Below are 21,021 nucleotides of genomic sequence, written 5' to 3'. Positions count from 1 at the left end.
GATGTAACATTTTAAAGTAAACTTAGTGCTGCTTCTGCCAGTACTGCTTTAGTCATGCATAGCTATGAGCTGTTGCTTACAGCCATGAAAGAAAAAACAACAAAAAATCAAGGAGAACACATGCTAGATGTTTTGATTCAACCCTTCACTATGCAGGAGCGGCTTAATACACAATTAGAGAAATGCTGCTTGTAAAACTTAATTCCCTTTGGTCAGTGTTTGGAAGGAAGCTATGATGCTACTACATTTGCTTGATGAATTTATTGAAGCTAACAAGGGAGAAGCAACAGTTAACCATGTCTTCTGGTAATTTTTAGAGATTGTGCAATGATGTGATTACAAATGGACTTTTAAATGCCAAAAAAATGCCTTTAAGAGTTAAACGTTAGGTCTGAGGAGTGGTGGAAGTACCTACTTTCAAGAATGAGCTTTCAGGCACTGTAATGAATTTGCTGTCAGTCTTCTGTGCAATATCTTTTTCCCTTCTGGGTGCTTTAAGAGTATACTGTATGTCTTTCTTTGTTTTGATCGGTATGTTTTAGGAGTGTGTATATTGGGTAATGATGGATTTTCTGTACAGCATGGTGGAAGATGTTTTAAAATTTTGCACTTTTCTAGGATTTGCAAATTTGTAACCTGACAATTTTTAACATGCACACTTTTGTACATAATTAGCATTGTATATACATGAGTCTGAAGCAAATAAAAGTAACTGAATGCATAACTTCTCCCTTTATTAATAGCACAAAAAATGAAATTCAGTAGTGTGGGAGTACACTAACAATTCTTTCATTTAGCAGGTAAAGCTAGACAGCAGCAACAGCTCAGTGAGTGTCTTAATTGTGTTAAAGTAACTTTTGTGCCGTGGGGAAGGAATCAAAGTGTACGCACAAACGTTCAGTCCTTTTCAGACTGGGAGCACTTACGATTACTCACGTATTCCAGTCAAAATGGTCTTTTTTGCTGGGAAGAAGTCACGTCTGAGATGTGAATTACGGTGGGGAAAAAGCCCACTAATGCATATTTATTTTTATGTATAAAGCTAAGGTTCTCCACCCACCCTGGGACTAGAGCATCTTCTTCCCTCCTCCTCATTGTCTTCCAGTATAGTGACTTTTGCTGCAGAATATGCAAGGCTACAGATTCTGAAGATTGCTGTCAATCAGGAGGAAACTGAAATCTGTACCAGGCTCATGTTCAGTTGGTTTCTTACCCCTGTAAACAAGACAAACCATGCTGTAAGCTTTAAGAGGAGCTAGGACTACTGTGCTTCCATTTGTCACTGGGGATAGAACAAGGCATCCTTATCCATAACATGTAGTTTTAACTCCCTTCCTTGCCTGCATCACAGGACATATATCTTAGATTTCTAAGTAATGTTTATATGACCAAAGATGAGTTACCTTGTTCTAGAGTTCAACTTATTAGGGCCAAACTGGCACACTCTGGGCCTTCAGTAACAGAGCTGACTACTGGGGTTCTTTCTGTGAACAGTAACTATCGTTTGAAAACATTAAGTATCAATGGATGTAATGCCATAGCACTTACTGGTTAAGTTATACATCCTTTGTAGTGCTGTTGTACAGCCTGCTCCTTTGGAGTATAAAGCAGTACTTACTTTTCCCAAAGAGAAATGGAGCAGGGGATTAAATAACTTCTGATGTGGGGGACAGGCAGCATCTGGCAGGAGTCTAATAGAAATCTCTCCTCCTTTCTATCTGAAGGAAGATGCCAATTTAAATGAAGCGTTTACCTCAAAAACAGACGTGCTCCTGTCACTCCTTGCAAAGTGGCTTTGTCTCCTTCCACTAGCAGCATTGCACCTTCTCGCAAGCCCTGACGTAGGTGGAAACATGTAACATTATTTTCAAGCTATCTGAAAGGCTGGAATGCTTGTCACAAGCAGGCCTGTCTTAGAGCAGCTTGCCATGACTGCAGAGAAGATTCTCTCGTTTACCTATTTCTGACAAAGAAGCCAAGACAAAATTACATGAGTTATCTTGTTTCAGAAGCTGGCTTTCTTGTTTATTTTTCACTTTTAAAGGAGAAACCATTAAGGAGAAAAGGAGTAGATTTTTTTCCTACAAATAATTCTGCCACCACCATTAAAAGGCGGCACCTTACCATCCACTCTCCCAAAATATGGTGGACAGGGACTATAAAGATCAGAGCTGCCTAAAGTTGTAGGTTTTGGCAACAGGACTCCAAACAGCTAATACACATTTCATTTTTTCATGCCCATTTTCTGCAAGTGAGCAAAATCCAAGGTTGAGGATCTCAGCAAGAACATAACTGGCCTTACATGCCACAGTTCTGTAAGGCTTGGCAGGAAGGGAACCCACACTGAAAGCAAGAATGCATTTAAAATGTTTACCACACTGCAGCTATGAACTTCATGCCTGGGAACTGCCACTCACCAGAACTGGAGGGGTGTTTGGTTCTTCATGATACTGACGAATTCTTTCCTCTCTTGTTTCCTGCAATAGTAAGTGTAGATTTAGCAACCCAGGCAGCAAGGTGGGACATGGATCTATCCAAGTGGCATGGCACTGAGCAATTTCATAGCATTAAACAAAGGAGGAACTTCCTCTCAGAGTGGAATAGCAGGATTGACTTTAATACACATTTTACCTGTTATCCGTAGCAGTAGTTGCTACAGATTGATCAAAAAGAAGTCAAAATCCCAACCCTGAAAAGCCTTAAAACTTACTTCCATTCAATTTATCCATCTTTTTTCTTTTTTTTAGTACTCTATGTCCTCACCCTCAGAACAAGAGCACTGAGGAAGGTGGTGGAAGCAAATGCCCAAGATCTCACCTACATCAAAGAGAGGGTGGTGAACCATGGATTGCCACTGATTAAATAGCTGCTTGTTTGTCCTCAAGTAGGTATTCTACTGAAGAATTTTCTGCTGTGAACAGCTCTTTCCTGAGGGTTTGCTGCTGAACTGAGCAACAGTAGTTAAACCAAACCAGAAGGATTTTTTGGTAAGGAAACAGGATCACAGCAAGGGCTTGGTGTGGCAGAGAGCTTATGGTCTCAGAGAAACTGCAGAAGTTAGCTATATGGAAAAGACCACCTGCTATAAGGACAAGCTGGTGAAATGAGTACCTACAACTTCATGTGAATTCAAGAAGCACACCCTGATCTCCCCATCTCTTGTCTCTTAGTTCTCAATACTTCCTCTAATCATGAAGAAATTTTGATTATGAGGGAAGTATTTGGTCTGTTAAAAGATGCACCACAGGAACTATTCCCTGAGAAATTATCTCCTGACAAGCTATTCAAGAATCAGCTCCTCCATACAGTGGAGATGCCAGTCTTTGTGCATGATGATTAAAGTGTTTTCCTTCCAGATGCTCAGTACTGGACATTACAGGGTGCACTCTCTGTACACTAGTGCCAAGGTATTTTCCTACATAAGTTTGCATGCAATTTTGAGATCTCCCTGTTGTGATGGTTCCTTCAGACCTTTCAATATTTGAGCCTCTTAATCTACTTTTCAGGTAGGTCTTCTCAAGCAGCAGGCAAAACAGACTATGGCTGGACTTCTGAGAAACACAGTGCATTACATCTTAACACTTCAAGTTTCTCTCTCTTCTCCTCAATTCCATGCCAGGTATGAAGCAATGGTGTTTCAGACATTGCAAAATTTCTGTTTCTGAAAAACACTTTGTTCCACCTTAGTAATACTGTTGCCAACTCCTCCTCCCACTCAAAAAACAAACAAAAAAACCCCAAAACAACAACCAAAAAAACCACCACAACCCAAATAAAACCCCAAACATTTAGAAGGGAGTGAAATGTTTCATCCTCACTGGCATTTGCAGTTGTTCTAGGGAGCAGCTGTTAGACATTCTATTGCTTTGTAAGGCCTCCCACATGGACACTTGTTCCAACTCTGCATTCTGGTTACTATGTTGGCTCTGGCATGCTTTACTTACACCCATGTGAGTGCTTTTAACATCTGGGTCCAGGTAGTGGGGGTTAATATTAAAGGGAACTAAACCTAGGGCCTGCAGGGAAGGTGGGTAAACAATTGGCATGTCATTGGTAGTATTGATGCTGATGGTTGCAACATTAGTTCCTGCACTGGACCCCATGTAAGGAATCCCATCCTGAAAGACAAAAGCCATCATCAGTACACAGCATCATAACTAGGAGCTGTATTTTGTAACATCTTCTATCTATCTCGGACTCAACAATCAGATCAGACTTAGTCCTTCTAGGTCATCTCACTGCTTAATTTATAGGTGGAAAACAGAGTAATTCAGGTCTTGAGGTGGACAGTAATTTATATATGTTGTGACCATCAGAGAACTAGCTGTTGCGTGTCCTGTGCTCACAGCTCTGTGACCCCATCACAAGAGAGGACACACATCATCAATGCATATATTGGACTTAACTATTACAGGGAAAGGCTTGTCTACATTGCAGTTACAGAAAATACCTACACTAGCTTTTAACTAGCTTCTGCAGAGCGTAATGCTGAGTGCAATGTCACAGCATTAGCTGACCTGTACCATGACCAGCTGGCTTCAAACTCGTTCAGGTATTACTATCCTATGCATAGTACTATATACTGTGCTGTACATGGAAGAATTCCACACAAACATGCAAGTAGATGGATAATGCTGCACAATTTGTGAAAGTAATCCCTCTTGAACAAAGTGATGCTAATATAACCAGTTATTTAGACTTCACTGAGACTCAAATATTTTCTGGCTTTTCTGCCCAGAATAGGCAGTGAACTCAGCTGTCTTAATATACAGGTATTAACCTTTCTTCTTGGTGGTTAGCCCTTCCAAACACACTGTGCTTGAATACATCTGCTTGAAGTTGTTTGATAGTTTAACAGCATATTAGAAACAAAGATATAGAATCAACTTGGGTTTGTCTGAACAAATGCTTATCCCAAAACCCTGCCATTCTGACTTGGTCCAAGTTCTTACCTCAAGAACTCTCTTCCTGATCTCCTGTATCAGGCAGTTGTCGTAGAGAGCTTTCAGGAGTCGGAATGTGTTCCCACCTCCTGCAGAAAGAGATTCCAAATTATTTAACGTGCTTTCACCACCAACTTTAATTGAAGCCTTTACAAATGTAGCAGACTCAATGATTTCTATGTTATATTCAGGGTAGTATCCTGCTTTGAGCAGCAGTAAAACCAGAAACTTCAGAAGAGTGGTCATTGGGCAGGCCATGGACTCATGCCCCAAGTGATGCTGGCCGTCTGAGAGCAGACACTGCCAGTACCCAGAACCGTGGTATTAGGACTACACTCAGTGTAAACATAGTAGCCATGAATCTTCTTAGACTCGATAAAGTGATGACACAGCTTTTAACACTGAAGTACTGTTGAAATTAATAAAATGAAACTTACTGGAGATGAAGTTCCATTAATAAATCTCTCCAACTCTCTGCCTCACCACTACATTTAGAGTCTTACTGCACTCAGTTAAAAGTATAGTTTTGTTTAGTTTTCAATAATTTCTAGGCCCAAATTTTTAATTGTTGTCTCTAAAATGCCGCATCTAAGCAGGACTAACTGTGCACTATATAAACCCTCAACAGCATGCAAGAGGTAAAACTTACCAATAAATATTGCCTCAGACTTCCTTACAGCTTCCACTGGATCACAAGATTCATGAATGCTGTCCAGTCCATAACCTTAGATGAAAAATATTTCCCTTTGCCACTTCAGTTTGGAGGAAGAATGTGGTATGTTCAGTCCCCCCTGCCCTAACACTCCCTCGCCCCCCTCCAAGACAAATGGCTCACCAGACAACCAGGGAAACCTCAGAGAACACTACAACACAAACCAGAGTATACATCCTACATTAGTGCAGGGCTTCTGCACCCTGCTGTACTAAAGCAAATATTTCCTTGAAGGATATATATACTCAGTGTCTAAGAGCAGATCCTTTCACTCAGCAGGTGAAGGCTGAGACACAAAGTCCTGCTGAACATACTAGCCATACAGAAAACAAGAGATGGCAAAAAGCTGTCAGCCTTCAGCTTGGCTGCGAGTCTGAAGGGGATGTACCATTGCTGGTCTAACATCACTAGTATAAATATCTGATCTGAGCATTTTGGGGTTTTTTTTGTAATGGTTAACATGTCTGGCTTTGACAGATTTGTCTTGCTGGGGTTCACAAAGTCCAGAAACTACCATGAGAGCCTGATGAACATGGACAACTGATACAGCAGCCATCTGCAAGACAAGGAGCAAAGTATGCTGCCCAGGGAATTGAGTACTTATTATTACTAGAATAACACAACCTAAGTTATCCTGTACAGTGATAGGTGGAGGTGTTGCTGTAGGCTGCTCTGGAAAGACCTTTGCCTGAAGCCAAGCTCACCTGCTGTTCATCATGGAAATATCTGGCTCGTTGAAGTGCATTATAGTAGTGGTCTTCATTTAACAGCAGTAGCTGCATAGTTTGAGTGGAGGTTTGAGATGTACAGGGAGAGATGTTCCCCCGTATAAGGAGGATAAAAGAATTCCACTTAATATTCAGGAATAAAAACTTCCTCCCTGAAGTGGTTAGAAGTAGTGAAGCAAGACTTCTTCCGGAGGCCTGTAAAGCATGTCTGCTAGGCAGAAGTTGGAAAACAGCTCCCGGTGCTGCACTCGCTGCCACTCCCAGCCAAACCCCTCCCTCCCCAGGCTGCCTGCGGCACTACCCAGTTCGGACCTCAGTAAAAGGGCCCGTTGCAGAGATGCTCGCCCACGGGCGTCCCCCGCCTCGTCCCTGTGCCCGCCTGGGTGCAGTCCGGCATGGACAGCCCCTGAGACATTTCCGTAGCAACTGCCCGAGGAGCTCGGCGCCCGGGGCGGGCCGGCCTTACCCAAGCTCTCAAACTTCTCCCTCGCAGTGCGGGCGTAGGCATCGCGGTCGTGCAGCGCGTAGGGAACGAACAGCACCCGCTTCACCTTCCTGGCAGAAGAGAGGGAGAGAGCGCTTAGAGCCGTGGAGGGGTGGGCGGCCTGGAGTACGCTCCGCAGCACCCGCGCAACACTTACTCCCCGAGGAAGCTCTGGATGTGCTGCTGGCAGTGGCCCAGGTACCCCCCGCCATGCAGGGTGGAGTTGGAGACCAGCAGCAGGCGCCGTGGGCCTCCCATACCTCCCGGCGCCGTGCCCACGACTGGCACACTCAGCCCTGGCCCGGGCTGGCCTGGCTCGGCCCGCCCCTTCCTGCCCCGCCGGCGGGCTGACGGGTGCGGCCCAGCCGCGCCTCTCTTGCTGCCTCGGCCCGGACATGTTGGACTTCGCTATCTTTGCCGTCACTTTCTTGCTCATCTTGGTGGGCGCCGTCCTCTACCTCTACCCGGTAATGCAGCCGGCGGCGGGGGGCGGCGCAGGCCCGGCCTGGTGCCCGCTGCGGGCGGGCAGGGAGCGAGTGGCCCCAGTCGAGCCGCCACCGCGTCCCGGGCGGCCCCTTCCCACGACCCCTGGGCTTGAGGGGGGTTTCGGACCCTCTCTGGCAGTGCTCTCTGAGAGCGTCTGGAGGCTCAGGTCCAGCCGGGACGTGGCTGGCGCCTGCGGGAGCACTGCTTGTGCGAGACGGCGCCGCTGGCGGCGGGTCAGCCCGGCCCGCAGGCTCCGAGCCGCAGGCTCCGAGCCGCCTCATGCGCTGTGTGCTCTGCTGAATCGCTTGGAAAGGCTTTCTCTGCTCACCTTGTGAGTTTGCATGTGTACAGATCTCTAGGGCAGAATCTGAGTGTAAGATCCACATTGCCAACCTCACCCTTCAAATCGTTAATCAGGGATATCTCATCTAACCAGACGAGTAATCCTGGTTTATACAGTGGGACCAGGCCCACAAAGTTGATAGGCTTCATAAGCCTTAGGAGGTTTGAGGCCTGAAGATGTGGCTTGTCTGGCTTTTGTTGGTTTTAAGCAGCGTTGATAAGGAAAATTCATTGTTTATGCTGGAAGGTTGTGGGGCTTTCATAAAATTAGAATAGAATAGACCAGGTTGGAAGAGACCTTCAAGATCATCTTCAGTTCAAGGAGTTTGATGCATTTCCTTTCACTCTCTAGGCATCAAGGCAAGCATCAGGTATTCCCGGGCTGGCTCCAACTGATGAAAAGTGAGTCATTTCCATGTCCATGTAGATCAAGTTGAGTATTGGCAGAGAATGTTGTTCATGACCAGATAACTTTGTGTCCCTTAGGGATGGCAACCTGCCAGATATCATTGCCAGCAGCAGTTTGCATGAGTTCCTGGTGAATCTTCATGAGAAATATGGCCCACTGGTCTCCTTCTGGTTTGGAAGGCGTCTTGTTGTCAGCCTTGGCTCCATTGATCTCCTGAAACAACATATTAACCCCAACCGGCTGTGTAAGTGTTCTTTGCTTTGAGGCTATTTGTTCCTTCTGGCTTTGCTGGGCATCCTGTGTCAAAGGAAGGTGGAGTTGCATTCCAAGTAGAAAGAAAATGAGACTTAGTTTGCAGCTGACACAGTATTTTTGGTGTGTCATTTGTCCTGCTTGTTGGATTTCAGTATCAGTGACCAAGAGTTGATGCTCTCCAGTGGCCATCAAGAAATCAGTATTCTTGTGTTTTACCATCTCCCTGCAGGCAAATGTTTATGGAAAGCATCATGCTTATTAGTCAGTTGAAACAGCAAGGTGAATATCCTGTAGCCACTTGGCACACATTTTAAAAGTAACTTGAAATACAATTTAAGAGGGGAAACTCTGCTAAATTAAGTCTGAAAACAGGTGTGCTAGTTTGTGGTACCTCCCTTGCATGGTTCAGTTTGGAGGGTTTTAAGATATTATTTGAAGAAGTTTGTTAGCTTTTGTTTTTCTTGTGTAGAATTTTGTGCTGGAAACCTTAAATGTTCTTCCAGGTAGCGGTGCTGGTAGCTGACGACTGTTTAGTCCTGGAATGGTATTTTAATCTATGGTGTCAGCATCTTAGGTGGGTGTTTTGCTTCCTAAGGTGATCACAGGCAGTAAGTTAACTCAGGTGATGTTTGGTTTTAATCAGTTTTCATCTTACAAGATTGAATGAGGTGCTGGTTGCACACCTCTCACCTGATCCCGTAGGCTGTCTTTAGGTATAGGTGGATAGCTTAGCACCATGATGGGTAAGCTTCTTGTACAGTTGCATGACAGACTGAAAATAAAATGGTGACAATCTGGGAAAGGAGTAGGAGTTAATGAAGATCAGCAAGACACAGTGGATAGCAATGATACTCCACCCTGAAAGCTCTGAATGCATTCCAGGGTGTTTGGGGGAAATTGAGCAGACAGTCACTTTCTCAAATCTTACAGAAGCAGTAACAGGCATCTGAGCAGGCAGGTTCTCAGAAATGTACTGAATTTGGGAGTACTCAAATACTGGAGAAAAACAAATGCAGTGCCTAGACTTCACTAGGAAATGAAGTGACTGAGGCATCTACAGAATAGTCTGGTGTCCTCTGTGTGAAGGGTTAAGCATATTTTTTTAAGGATTCGAATAAATAGGAAATGCCTGCTGTGCTTCTATGATAATTACACTTTAGACAAATAAAATAATAAAATAGTCTTTCTGTCACTTGGGTGATCAGTTAGTTAATATGGAGATAATGGGATACAAGAAGTGAAAGAGGGAGCGAGGCTGGATTGTATTGTGAGGCTGGATGCTGGGTTGGGGAGGTGAGATACTCTCATTTACGTTAGCAGCTTGCCCAGTGGTGTCATGCTGGGATCTCATGTCAACACAGGGAAGCACTGGTGTCCAGGAAAGCACTCTGAAAGTCTTGGGAAGAAGATTTCCTTGTAAGTGGCAAGAGCAGTCACAATTTTGATATGCTAAAGGCAAGGAAGAAGTGAAGACCATGGCAGATCCAGTGGTTTTCTTTTCATGTGCACCAGGAAAACTTCTCAGTTTCTGCTGGTGTTGATGCTGAGCATCCATTGGCCTCTCCCAATGCCTCTGCTTCCCTGGCTTGCTGTGTGGACTTTACCACCAGCCATGCGTCCTTCTGGCAACCCCAGTACTGTGCCTAGCTCTGCCAGGGCTGGTCAGCAAGGAATCATGGCATGAATAGCAGCAGCCAGGAACTGTCAGCAGCAGCTAGTCACATAACGACTGGCTCCGCATGGAGAGCCACAGCTGTCGTCTGCTGTGCCAAAAGACACATACTCCTCATCGTTCAAAGTAGGAAAGAGATTGAGATGCAGAGCTTAAAAATATTGGAAGGGGAATTAATGTGAGAGAAAAGCATTTAGAAAGGTTTGCTATATTTGTGCCTCCGGCCTCAGTAGCTGCTTTTGTTTCATCAGGTAGTAAGTTGTCCAAGTAACTTGTCCACAGGTGGGAATTGTCTTGTATGTTTGTCTAGTAGCATAATGAGGCCCTGATCTCTGCTGGGAATCCTAGATATATCCACAGTTGATAGAGACATATGTGTCTAGCCCAGCCTTGAAGTTTTCTAATGTCTTAGAGGTTTCACACTCCATCTTGGAGAAGTAACATACTGTGACAAACAGTGAAAATACCCCTTTGGAAAACTCTCTGATTACTGCTTCCAAAGAGTACCTTAAAGATTCTGTCAGTTCTGTAAGGCCCACAGCAAAGTTTACTCTAGAAAAGCAAAGCATATGCCATACTTTATTGCACAGTTTTGCAGACACCCAATATGCTTTAGCAAACCTATTAAGTAGATGTGCCTGTCCTGTGCTAGGACAGTACTCTGCCACAGAGAAGAGATCCTATGAGGTCCCAGTTCACTCTAAGCAAGAGAGGCTTGACACCCCAAAGAGGCTCTTCCTAGGGTAAAGGAGCTATGCCTTGCTCATTGCCTAGAAGTAGTGGCACCCTGCTGAAGAGGTGGCAGCTTTCATCTTCCTTGTGTAGTGTGATTGCCTGACTTTCAAATGGCATTTCCTTTATTGGCTTTCAGTGGATCCCTTTGAGACAATGCTGAAGTCCCTCTTGAGGTACCAGTCCAGCCTGAATGGGGATGCAGGAGATGGCCACATAAGGAGAAAGCTGTATGAAAATGGTGTGACCATGTCCTTGCAAAGTAACATTGCTCTCATCCAGAAGGTGTGTAACTGCCTGTGTATAGCAGAGCAATCCTTGTGGCTCACAGGGGAAAGTTTAGTGAGAACAATCACTGGGATTAAGGAGCTGCCTTCAAATTGGTTTTGGAACTATAAGCACCTGAGACACCAAACAGCTTCTGTCCGTTCAAGCTTGGTGTGAATATTTGGTTTCTCTTAGCTACAGTGGGTTAGGGGGAAGGGCTGAGCTTGGTGACCTTTTATGCCAAGATACCAGATGCAGTTAAAGATACTGGAGCATCTGGATTGTAGTTTTATTTCCCAGGACTGGAGGGAGGAGCAAGGAATCGGCTGTTGGAACCACAAGCAGGTGGAAAACTGTTCTGTTGACTCAGCCAGAATATGGTCTGTTTTCCCAGTCTGGAGCTACTAGTATTAAAGGTTTCTTTTGTGACAAGAGGGAACAAGAGAGGAGGACAGGGGAAAATCTACTGGGGGAAATCCTTGGGAAGAGGCAGAACATTTGAGGTTAAAATGTTATTGTTTAACAACGGAAGTAAACTCTGGGTAGCTTTATTTCATAGCTGTGGAAGTGTGGTCTGCCTGAGGAACTGGGTGGGAATGTCTTCAGAGTATGTATGGTAAATAGGCTGCTGATATTAGTGCCAACTAATGGTTCCTTCCCTTTCAAGCTGTCAGAAGAGTTGCTAGCCAAATGGCTCTCTCTACCTGAGGCACAACATGTGCCACTCTGCCAACACATGCTGGGCTTTGCCATGAAGTCTGTCACACAGACAGCTATGGGCAGCAGCTTTGAGGATGACCGGGAAGTCATCCGGTTCCGCAGGCACCATGATGCGGTAAGTGTCATGAGGAGTCACGAAATCTATAATTTTTTCTATGCCAAAAGCTTGTTTCTGTGTAGTTTAGCACAAGCTGCTGCTGAAATTTTAACATAGCTACCATTAAGTGTAAGAGCTTGAGGGCTCTGCCTCGGTTGTCCCAGGCTGAAACTACCAGAAGGATCCTACTGCTGATCCTGGAGTCATTATTCTGAGGTGTTTCTTAAAGGCTATGTGGGGATGTGGAACCATGATCCAATGGCAGTTGAGAGGCATTCAGTTCCTAAGTCAGTTAAACTGTACTGGGAATGCCGGTGGAACCTTCTCCTTTCCAAAGTTCTTCTAAAGGCTCTGTGACTTTGTGGAGAAAGAAAAATCTAAGGAGGTGCCAAGTTTCGTCCAAATCTGTGGGTGATAGAATGGGAAAGAAACAGTTCAGTTTTCCATTGAAGATTCCCATGCTTTGTCCCCTGCAGTTGTAATTACAGTTGCTTCATTTCAACTGAATTTCAGCTATCATAGGTGGAATGGGACATGATGTCCTAAAGAGGAGACCCGTTCCATATTCACAGGAAATCTAAGTTTTATTTGATGTTTCCATTTTCCTGAATAAGGAAGACTGGAAGAATCCCAGCAGTGATGGTGGTGTTCTCTCTGTCCTTCTTTCAGATCTGGTCAGAGATTGGGAAAGGTTTCTTGGATGGGTCCCTTGACAAAAACATGACTAGGAAGAAGCTCTATGAAGATGGTAGGTTCCTCCTAAAATCACGGTATTCCTTTCATATTGGATTAATACATTGAGTTAGCTATTATATGGAAGCACTTCATTTACCCATCTGTCTTGGCTTTTCTGCAGAGTTTGTCATTGTGCCATAAGATACCAGATGTATCTTTACTCTCACATAAGATCATTGTTTTGGAGTTGAGTGACAAGCCTGCCGTTGCACAAAATGTTCGTAGGCCTAGAACTCTAGTTCCAGGTCTGGCTTTGAGAGAGGATCCTAAAACCATCAGTGTGCTTGCTCCCCTTCTGTGCCCTAGCATTGACTTTTGACCCTTCTTGGAGTCAGACAACTGTGCTAGGTGGAGACAGATGGAGCTGCTTGGTTTGGCTGCATGGTCATTCTTATGATGCGCCATTTGGTGAATGTGCTGCCAGACAGTTGCTCATGGGCTAGAAGACACCAGCACAGAGGTGCTGCTTTGATGGATACTTGCCACATGATAGCTTCTGATGTGCTGTTACAAGGTAACATGATTTTCAGGTCTGCTGGGGCAGTGCTTTTATTTCTCATATGTCATAGTGAGATATTTTTTGATCATCCTGTCTTTTTTGTGTTAATAGTTAAACCCTTTCAGTACCGAATGTTAAACAAAAGTAGCTTGTATCCAGAACTAAGGATTTGCTTGTAAATTCTCCAGACTCGGTTTTACTCATTTATCTTCCTGGATCTGTGGGTTTCAGAGCCTGAGGACAACTGCCCCATTAAAACGGGCTTCTGCCATGGGCACTTGTTGAAGTCTATGCCTGAGTTGTGGTAGGATGTTAGTATGGCTTGGTATTTCTGTGTTTCTGGCCTTTCTCTGCAAAGAGGAGGAAGGAAGGATAGCTCTAAGATGAGGAAGCTGAACTGGGCCTTGGTAAATTTGAGTTTAATGAGTTTCAAATCCAACTTCTGTTTCATGTTTCTTGGATAGTCTTGAGCAGGTAATTTAAATCACACAGCCAATGGCATCAAGGTTCATAACTTTCCTCAGTTTCCACAACAACCACCAGAATTTAGGCACCCAAATGTCTTCAGGGGTGTGGACTCTTTGAGCCAAAACCCTCCCATGTTTTCTCCTCCCTTCACTCCCTGTTTATGCAGATCTTTAGCACAGAGCCATCCTCTTGCACCATGCTTGTAGAATCCCTCACAAGAGGGGGTACCATCAGTAACTGGAGGCCCTGTAACACTTCAGTAATTGTAATTCTACAGACCATGCAACTAGTGTTGCCTGGGTCACATGTTTTTCATGGGGAGGCTGATGAAACACATTATCTGATGGGTCAGCACTACTTGTTACTTCAGTTCCCCTAATGTGATTTCAGCTCATTGAGTGCATCTCAGTTACACCTGTAAGGGTGGCATTCTGGAGGCAGACCGTCTTACTCGCTTCCTACATTTTCAACTAAATTGGAGATACTGCCTTGCAAATTGACAGTAACATCTACCAGGAGCTGCTTCTGTCAGTGAGCCCAGCAGGGACAGCTGGTCTGAAAATCTGCCTGGGGAGATGGATTTGCTTCTCCACAGCACTCAGGATGACCAGGTGTTAAAGTAAACATTTCTTTTTGCTTCCAAAGCTCTGATGGAGATGGAATCCACCTTAAGGAAAGTTACCAAGGAGCGCCGAGGCAGGTCATTCAACAAGCATGTCTTTATAGACACCTTGCTGCAGGGGAGCCTGAGTGACCAGCAGGTCTGTGCAGCTGTTATGGCATTACACAGTAATGGAGTTTTGCTGGAAGGGCAGCTCATTACATTGTAGCCTTTCATTACATTTTTGCATCTTGGGTCAGATTCCTTACTAAAGTAGAGTTCCCTGGGATTTTTCCTACACCTACAATGTTCAGTTGTGTTTGACTTTGGTAGCTTTCCTTGCCACTTCTTCAATGCTATTTTTGTGAACCAGAAGTATGTTAGTATTGAGCATGTCTCACGTGCCATTTCAGTGGAAGTTCTACAGAGAGTTCAATCCTTATCTTCTGTATGTATTTCCTGCCCTCTGCACTAAAGGGATTTCATAGGCTTCAGTGGAGAATGTGCTACTTCTTTTTTTATCTTTACAGTCTTACAGACTTCATTCTCTAAAGTAAATCTTATTTCCTAGATTCTGGAAGATACAATGATTTTCTCCTTGGCAGGATGCATAATCACTGCTAACTGTAAGTACAGATTGTATGCAACTTTCCATCTTTACACTCAGCTGTCTGAAACTCTGTGTGATGGTATCTGAGGCTAATAAAAAATATATTCATGATTCTTTCCCTCCTGAGCTAATTTTCACATCAACTCTCAACACAGCCTCACAGCTGGTGATCTGAAACTAAGCTGTGTTTGACAACCTTCCCAGTCTTTTCGTGAACCTTAGAATTTCTTCCCACCATTGATGCCAAATTTGATGACAAAGCACAAAAAGATGATACTTCTCATCAGAGAATATCCTCTCTATGTACTCCAGGGAGACTGTTATTTCAAGGCCCTTGATTCATCAAGGATTCCAGGTAGTTCTTACAAATAGACAGTTAGGAGTAGTACATTTCCTTGTACCTTTAGGGAAACTGCATTTTACATTCTCATTTCTTATGCAAGGTTTCTTTTTCTCCCTGCTATGGAAGATATCTCCTGACTAACTTACAAAATAGATGTAGAGGAGACAAGTGCTGGCCAACCTGCTGGAGAAAGCTCTACTGTTGTATTTTTCCATGTCAGAGGACCCAGATGTTTCCACCGGGAGCACACAGTTTTGATATACTGAGGAAGCCCCCTATGATACTTTGGACAAACCAGACTTTCATCTGGCTGGTTGGTCTAATAATTGTGGTTCCCCAGAGTTTGCTAAGCTGTGTGATCCCTTCCCCAGAGCTGTGAGGCTGAGTGGCTCAGTCTCTTGCGCAGCTCCCTAAGCTCCTTGTAGCATTGAAAAGAGAATTTTATCTTGCAGGGTCTCTTGTTACACAGGAGTTCAGCTTCTACTCCTAGCATTGAATACAGAAGCAGTACAGCCTGCTGTGAACAGAGGTCCCCGTTTTCTGGGTCAAAAGTAATGTTGCAAGTATAGGAAGTAAGAAAACAATGCAGTTTGTAAAGGACTGAATTTTCAGTCTTGTCTTAATTTCTTCCTCAGTGTGCACCTGGGTGGTCTACTTTCTGACAACCTCAGAAGATGTTCAGCAGAATCTCTACCAGGAGATGGACCGTGTTCTGGGGAAGGGGCCAATTACACATGAGAAAATTGAGCAGCTCAGGTGGGTTATGAGGTTCTCACGGTGGGGGCAGGGCCTTCATGTGCTAGAGCCTGATAGCCAGCCTATACTTGACCAGGAGAAAGCATCCAAAAGCTACTCACTTCCTTTTTTTCTTTCCTGGAAGTGGTCAATGCACAAGATGACTTTCAGCACAGAGAGAATCTATTGTAGGGCTCTGGGCATAGGGACCATGCTGCTATCTTCAGGGTGTCTATATGAAACCCTTTAGGGTATATTTAGAGAGAAAGTATGTTATAGTCTTTTCAAAGGGTCACAGAACTAGGATGACTGCTTATCAGTGTGCCTTTATTTTTCATGCTTCTGTCAGTTCAACTGATTGTATTTTGTATGTGGACTAGTGTTGGAGTTTCAGTAAAGGAGTGTTGAGTATGTGGGTTTTTTGCCCCTTCTTGTATGGGTAAGAGGTCCAGGCAAAGGGCTGGTGTGTTCATGATTTTTAGCAGTTAGTATTGTTTAAAATATGAAAAAAAAAGTGTGGGAAAGAGGGATTTCAGTAATCTTCACTAAAAGTTGATAATTCAGTCTAATGCTTCTGTGAATGATGCTGGGACTCCTTGCCAGAAAAAAATTGAAGTGCCTTAGTGAGGCTTGAGACAGGTTTAGGAGCAGACTGACCCTAAATGCAGCTGTTGACTCAGCTTTCCTTGCTGCCACAAGGATGAGGACAAACTGGGACAATTAAACTTACCAAGTCTTAACGGTTGCAGATACTGTCGGCAAGTCCTGTGTGAGACAGTGCGAACAGCAAAGCTTACTCCTATTGCTGCACAACTTCAGGAGCTGGAGGGCAGAGTGGACCAACATACTATCCCTAAAGAGGTAGGGCAGTACTGGGAGCACCAGGCCACTCTCCTTTTCTGAAAGGGAATTTTCTGGTTCCTGTTCTTCTTGTACAGGGGTGAGGCAGGAAGAGCATTTCTTCTGATGCTGTTGAACTTGAGCAGCTGCTCTATCATCTGAAAGTACAGTTTGGCTCAAAGTTCACCCAGCGGTTCTTCTGTGGGAGAGGCTCTGGGAATTCACGTTACATAGAATAGAATACATAGAATAAACCAGGTTGGAAGAGACCTTCAAGATCATGGCGTCCAACCCATCAACCAATCCAACACCGCCCAAGCAACTAACCCACGGCACCAAGCACCCTGTCAAGTCTTCTCCTAAAAACCTCCATTGATGGCGACTCCACCACCTCCCCAGGCAGCCCATTCCAATGTGCAATCACTCTTTCTGTATAGAACTTTTTTCTAACATCCAGCCTGAACCTCCCCTGGAGCAGCCTGAGACTGTGTCCTCTTGTTCTGGTACTGGCTGCCTGGGAGAAGAGACCAACATCTGCCTGTCTACAACCTCTCTTCAGGTAGTTGTAGAGAGTTATAAGGTCACCCCTGAGTCTCCTGTTCTCCAGGCTAAGCAACCCCAGCTCCCTCAGCCTCTCCTCATAGGGCTTGTGTTCCAAACCCCTCACCAACTTTGTTGCTCTTCTCTGGACTCGTTCCAGCAAGTCAACATCCTTCCTAAACTGAGGGGCCCAGAACTGGACACAGTACTTGAGGTGCGGCCTGACCAGTGCAGTGTACAGGGGCACAATGACCTCCCTGCTCCTGCTGGCCACACTGTTCTCTTGCTGAACAGATTTGCTACCAGTTCTAGGTCCACCAGGAATGAATAATCTTTTGAAGGGGCTTATGGAATCAGTTGTGTGTGAAAGAGCATGATTTTGGGCTTGATCATATGACCCATATTTTCCACACACCATGGTACCTTCCATTGCAGAAAATAAAATAGACCATACATACATGCCAGCAAGAATAGAGGAATGGGATCAGACCCTCTCTAACCAGCACCAGTTGCAACATGGGCCTTAGAAGTTAAAATCCTAACACATGGACATGGATTGTGGAAATTTGTAGATGAATATAGCATAGCAGCTTTTAGAAGTAGCTAATAAATGCAACTAGTCTACAGAATAATTGTCACCCAGCAGGGCTGTCCAGAGGTCTCTCTGTTTCTGCATTTGTTTCTGCTCTGACATCCTAATTTTCTTTGCAGACACTTGTGCTGTATGCTCTTGGTGTGATGCTGCAGGATAGTTCATCATGGCCATCACCATACAAGTATGTAGAATCAAGAATTTTATTGCATCTAATTCCTTTCCTTTTAAAAAATGTCCGTATATGTTGCAGCACAGCCTGTTTGGCTGCAGGGCCTGCCTTAAGCAGATTTCGGAGGTGAAAGGGAGTCTGTAAGAAAATCAGTTTATGAAGGTCTTGGTTTGTTTGTCTCCATGGATAGGACTTTGGAGCAATTCAAGTCATGATCCTCCCATGCTCCAGTCTGCGTGTGCTTGAGTCTATTTGTTAGAGTTTCACAAACACCTTTTTTGCACACACATTCTTTTTCAGGTTTTCTTTGAGAGAAACAGTGATTTGAATGGCTTTGGAGTCACTGCTTCTCATCATGAAACAGTGACGCAAGGGAGAAAATGTCAGTCTGAAGTTTCGTTTTTTTCAGCGGGGAGGGAAACGCTACTTCGTTACCTCTAGCTGTGAAAACAAAACTGCACCCAGGCCACAATTTCAGATGATAAAGAAAAAATTGCTGTAGCTTTCTCTGGCCTCCAGGTGGCAAATATTAACATGTATCTGACTTCACTTGGGCTGGGAAGGAAATGTGGCTCAGTTATTCTAGACAGAAAGGACAAACAGCTAAGATTTGGGAGAAGGAGTAGAGCCTTTAGAACAGCATTTGTCCTCTCCTGCAAGTGCATCTTGGCAGGGATTGCCCACTAGGATAGGGAACACAGGATGGTTAGAAAGAATATGCTGAAGCCTCATAGGAGGGACAGTGAGGATTGCTATGACCAAAGTGTATTTATTTCGAGGAGGAGGTGGTTGATGTTTAGCCTGAGGCAGATGTGTATTACTGTGGCAGAGACAGGAGATCAGTTTTTTGTGATCTTTTCACATACCTACTGTACAAAAACATGTGTGGCTGTTCACCCTCCTGGTTTTTCCTAGGCAGCTGCATTTTTTTTGCTATTACAACATCTCTAATTTACCACTACAGTTCATGGGGAATGTAAGTTTGATAATGGCTTTAGAAAGAGTTAGCACCCACATGTCCTTTCACCTTGGTAGACCTTAAATGTTTAAGCAGGGAACCAAAGGCTTGAAGTATGTGCAGAAAGGTTTAGCAGAAAATCAAAGACCCATCCATCAGATTTCCTGGTTGTGGTTATATATTTAAATGGAATATCTTACTAGCTTCCCTGTGGTTAGTTGATAATGGGTATCTTGTTTAAACTCATGCCATCCTGATGCTGAAAGCTGCTTTTCTCACTTGAACGAGTCACCAGCTTCTCTCCCCAGTAGATACAGACACACACATGAGCTGTTTGAAGAAAAGGGTGAAGGCAAGGAGAAAAGGCAAATACTCCTTTGAGAGGAAAGGACACAGGCGGGGAGAGAGAGAGACAAATAGACTGTGTGTGTCCTGGAGGAGAATAGAGGGCAGGTAGCAGCATCAGCTCAGATGCGTGCTCAAGCTGAATACTTATTGCTGAGAGGTAATGCATCTTAGTTTCAGCCCTGTGTCACACTAACTCAGTTTATCAGGATTTTGACCAAGATAGGACACAGCTGACTGGCTGGGATCACAGATGGAGTTGCCTTGCTGGAGCTGCCAGCAAGATTTAGAAAGACCAAGTTAGTGAGACTGTTTTGTTGGCAATTTCTTGCTTGTGTATGTGCCTGCACAGAAAGCCTCCACACATTTTTTTTCCTTTCATAGGTTTGACCCAGAGAGATTTAATGATCAACTGGCCATGAAAAACCTCTCCCTGTTGGGTTTTTCAGGAAGCCAAGAGTGCCCAGAGTTGAGGTAAGTATAGGAAAAGTCTTTGTGTCTCTGTCACAGACAGGAGAGACTTTCCGTTTCTTCTTGCAACTGCTAAGACAGTCCAAGCTGGCAGTCGTCTTTAGTAAAATCTACATCAGAGCAAGGGTTTCATTCTTTTCTCCTGCCTCTTCCCTCAGGTTTGCCTATATGGTGGCTACAGTTCTGCTGAGTGTCCTGGTAAGGAAACTGTATCTCCACCCAGTGAAAGGGCAAGTCATGGAGACCAAATATGAGCTGGTAACCTCACCAAAGGAGGAAGCCTGGATAACGGTGTCTAAGAGAAGCTAAGAGCAAGGAAAACAAGGGGCTGAAAGTGCCAGCAGTGAAGTTATGAGCAAGACTCTTAGGGGGAATTGCTGGCACCACACTATTTCAGTCAAGGATTTTTACATTCATATTTTGTTACCTTCCATGTTCTTAACCACATACCTCCCTTGAGTACTTTTCTAACTCAACTAGTAGTCATATTAAAGTAGATTTACTCTGTCTGCCTTTTTACATTTGCTTTTGGATCTCTGGTCAAACCGTTGCAAAGGGAGGAACAAAATCTTGCAGTGCTATATGTATGAGCTATTTGGTGTCTGCTAATCAAAGGCTAGACCCCTTGTTAATCCAGCCCCTTTCCAAGAGCAGCGAGGTCTGGAGAAGAGTGCCTGTCTTATCCAGTGAATTGCTTCTTCATGGGTTCCAGCTACATAAGACCTTGGAGACACAAGGACAAAGCCTTTCTCTCTATATAGGTATTTTTATTCAGTGTCTTTCCTTCCTTTCAGCTATAGCTATAACTGTCAAGAAGAGAGAGAGCTATCTCGTGAGAAGTATGTGTGAGAGTGTGTGTGAGAGAGAAAGAAAGTGGGGCAGGAATTGCACCACCGATTCTCTTGCTGTGCAATCTTGCTGTGCTTTGGGATTGCAAGAGAAAGAATGACTAAAATGCTAGAAAACTGGGAAGAATAAATTTGGTTCGGCCCCTGAGAAAACAGAAGCATCAGTAATAATATAATGAAATAAAACCACTGAACAAAGCCCTGAGATAGAGATTCTCTGTCCTGACAGTTTTGAGGGCAGTGTCTAATCTAATCAGCATCAGAAATTGACACATGCTTGCAATTTATTCAGCACTGGGTCAGCATGAGACTGGTCATGCAAATACTGGGAAGAGAGAGTGCTGATTTTATAGGGCTCTGCATTAATGTTGTACTTAAAAACCTTTCAAAGAATCATTTTCCTCCTCTAAAATAGGT

General features: G+C 44.2%; 2 protein-coding genes across 2 annotated transcripts; one reads left to right on the top strand and one right to left on the bottom strand.

Moving 5' to 3' along the window:
- Positions 1–917: 917 nt before the first annotated feature.
- Positions 918–7,192, bottom strand: LOC104298932 (alpha-aspartyl dipeptidase). The gene is made up of 8 exons (XM_009899064.2): positions 7,025–7,192; positions 6,850–6,938; positions 5,593–5,667; positions 4,953–5,032; positions 3,945–4,118; positions 2,418–2,477; positions 1,754–1,836; positions 918–1,215 (listed from the first exon to the last, which is right to left on the bottom strand). The coding sequence occupies exons 1-8, from the start codon at positions 7,123–7,125 to the stop codon at positions 1,137–1,139; spliced, it is 741 nt and encodes a 246-aa protein (XP_009897366.2). The 5' UTR covers positions 7,126–7,192; the 3' UTR covers positions 918–1,136.
- An 8-nt stretch (positions 7,193–7,200) lies between these two features.
- Positions 7,201–21,021, top strand: LOC104298933 (cytochrome P450 20A1). The gene is made up of 13 exons (XM_054173760.1): positions 7,201–7,334; positions 8,048–8,097; positions 8,182–8,348; positions 10,903–11,048; positions 11,698–11,865; positions 12,517–12,595; positions 14,195–14,310; positions 14,722–14,776; positions 15,739–15,859; positions 16,588–16,699; positions 17,930–17,994; positions 19,670–19,759; positions 19,915–21,021. Exons 1-13 carry the CDS (start codon positions 7,263–7,265, stop codon positions 20,063–20,065), a joined length of 1,392 nt encoding a protein of 463 aa, XP_054029735.1. The 5' UTR covers positions 7,201–7,262; the 3' UTR covers positions 20,066–21,021.

This window comes from Dryobates pubescens, chromosome 2 (genome assembly GCF_014839835.1).
Source record: "Dryobates pubescens isolate bDryPub1 chromosome 2, bDryPub1.pri, whole genome shotgun sequence".
NCBI lineage: Eukaryota > Metazoa > Chordata > Aves > Piciformes > Picidae > Dryobates > Dryobates pubescens.
Note: the sequence above shows the minus strand (reverse complement) of the source record. Positions and strands in the feature narration are given on the sequence as shown.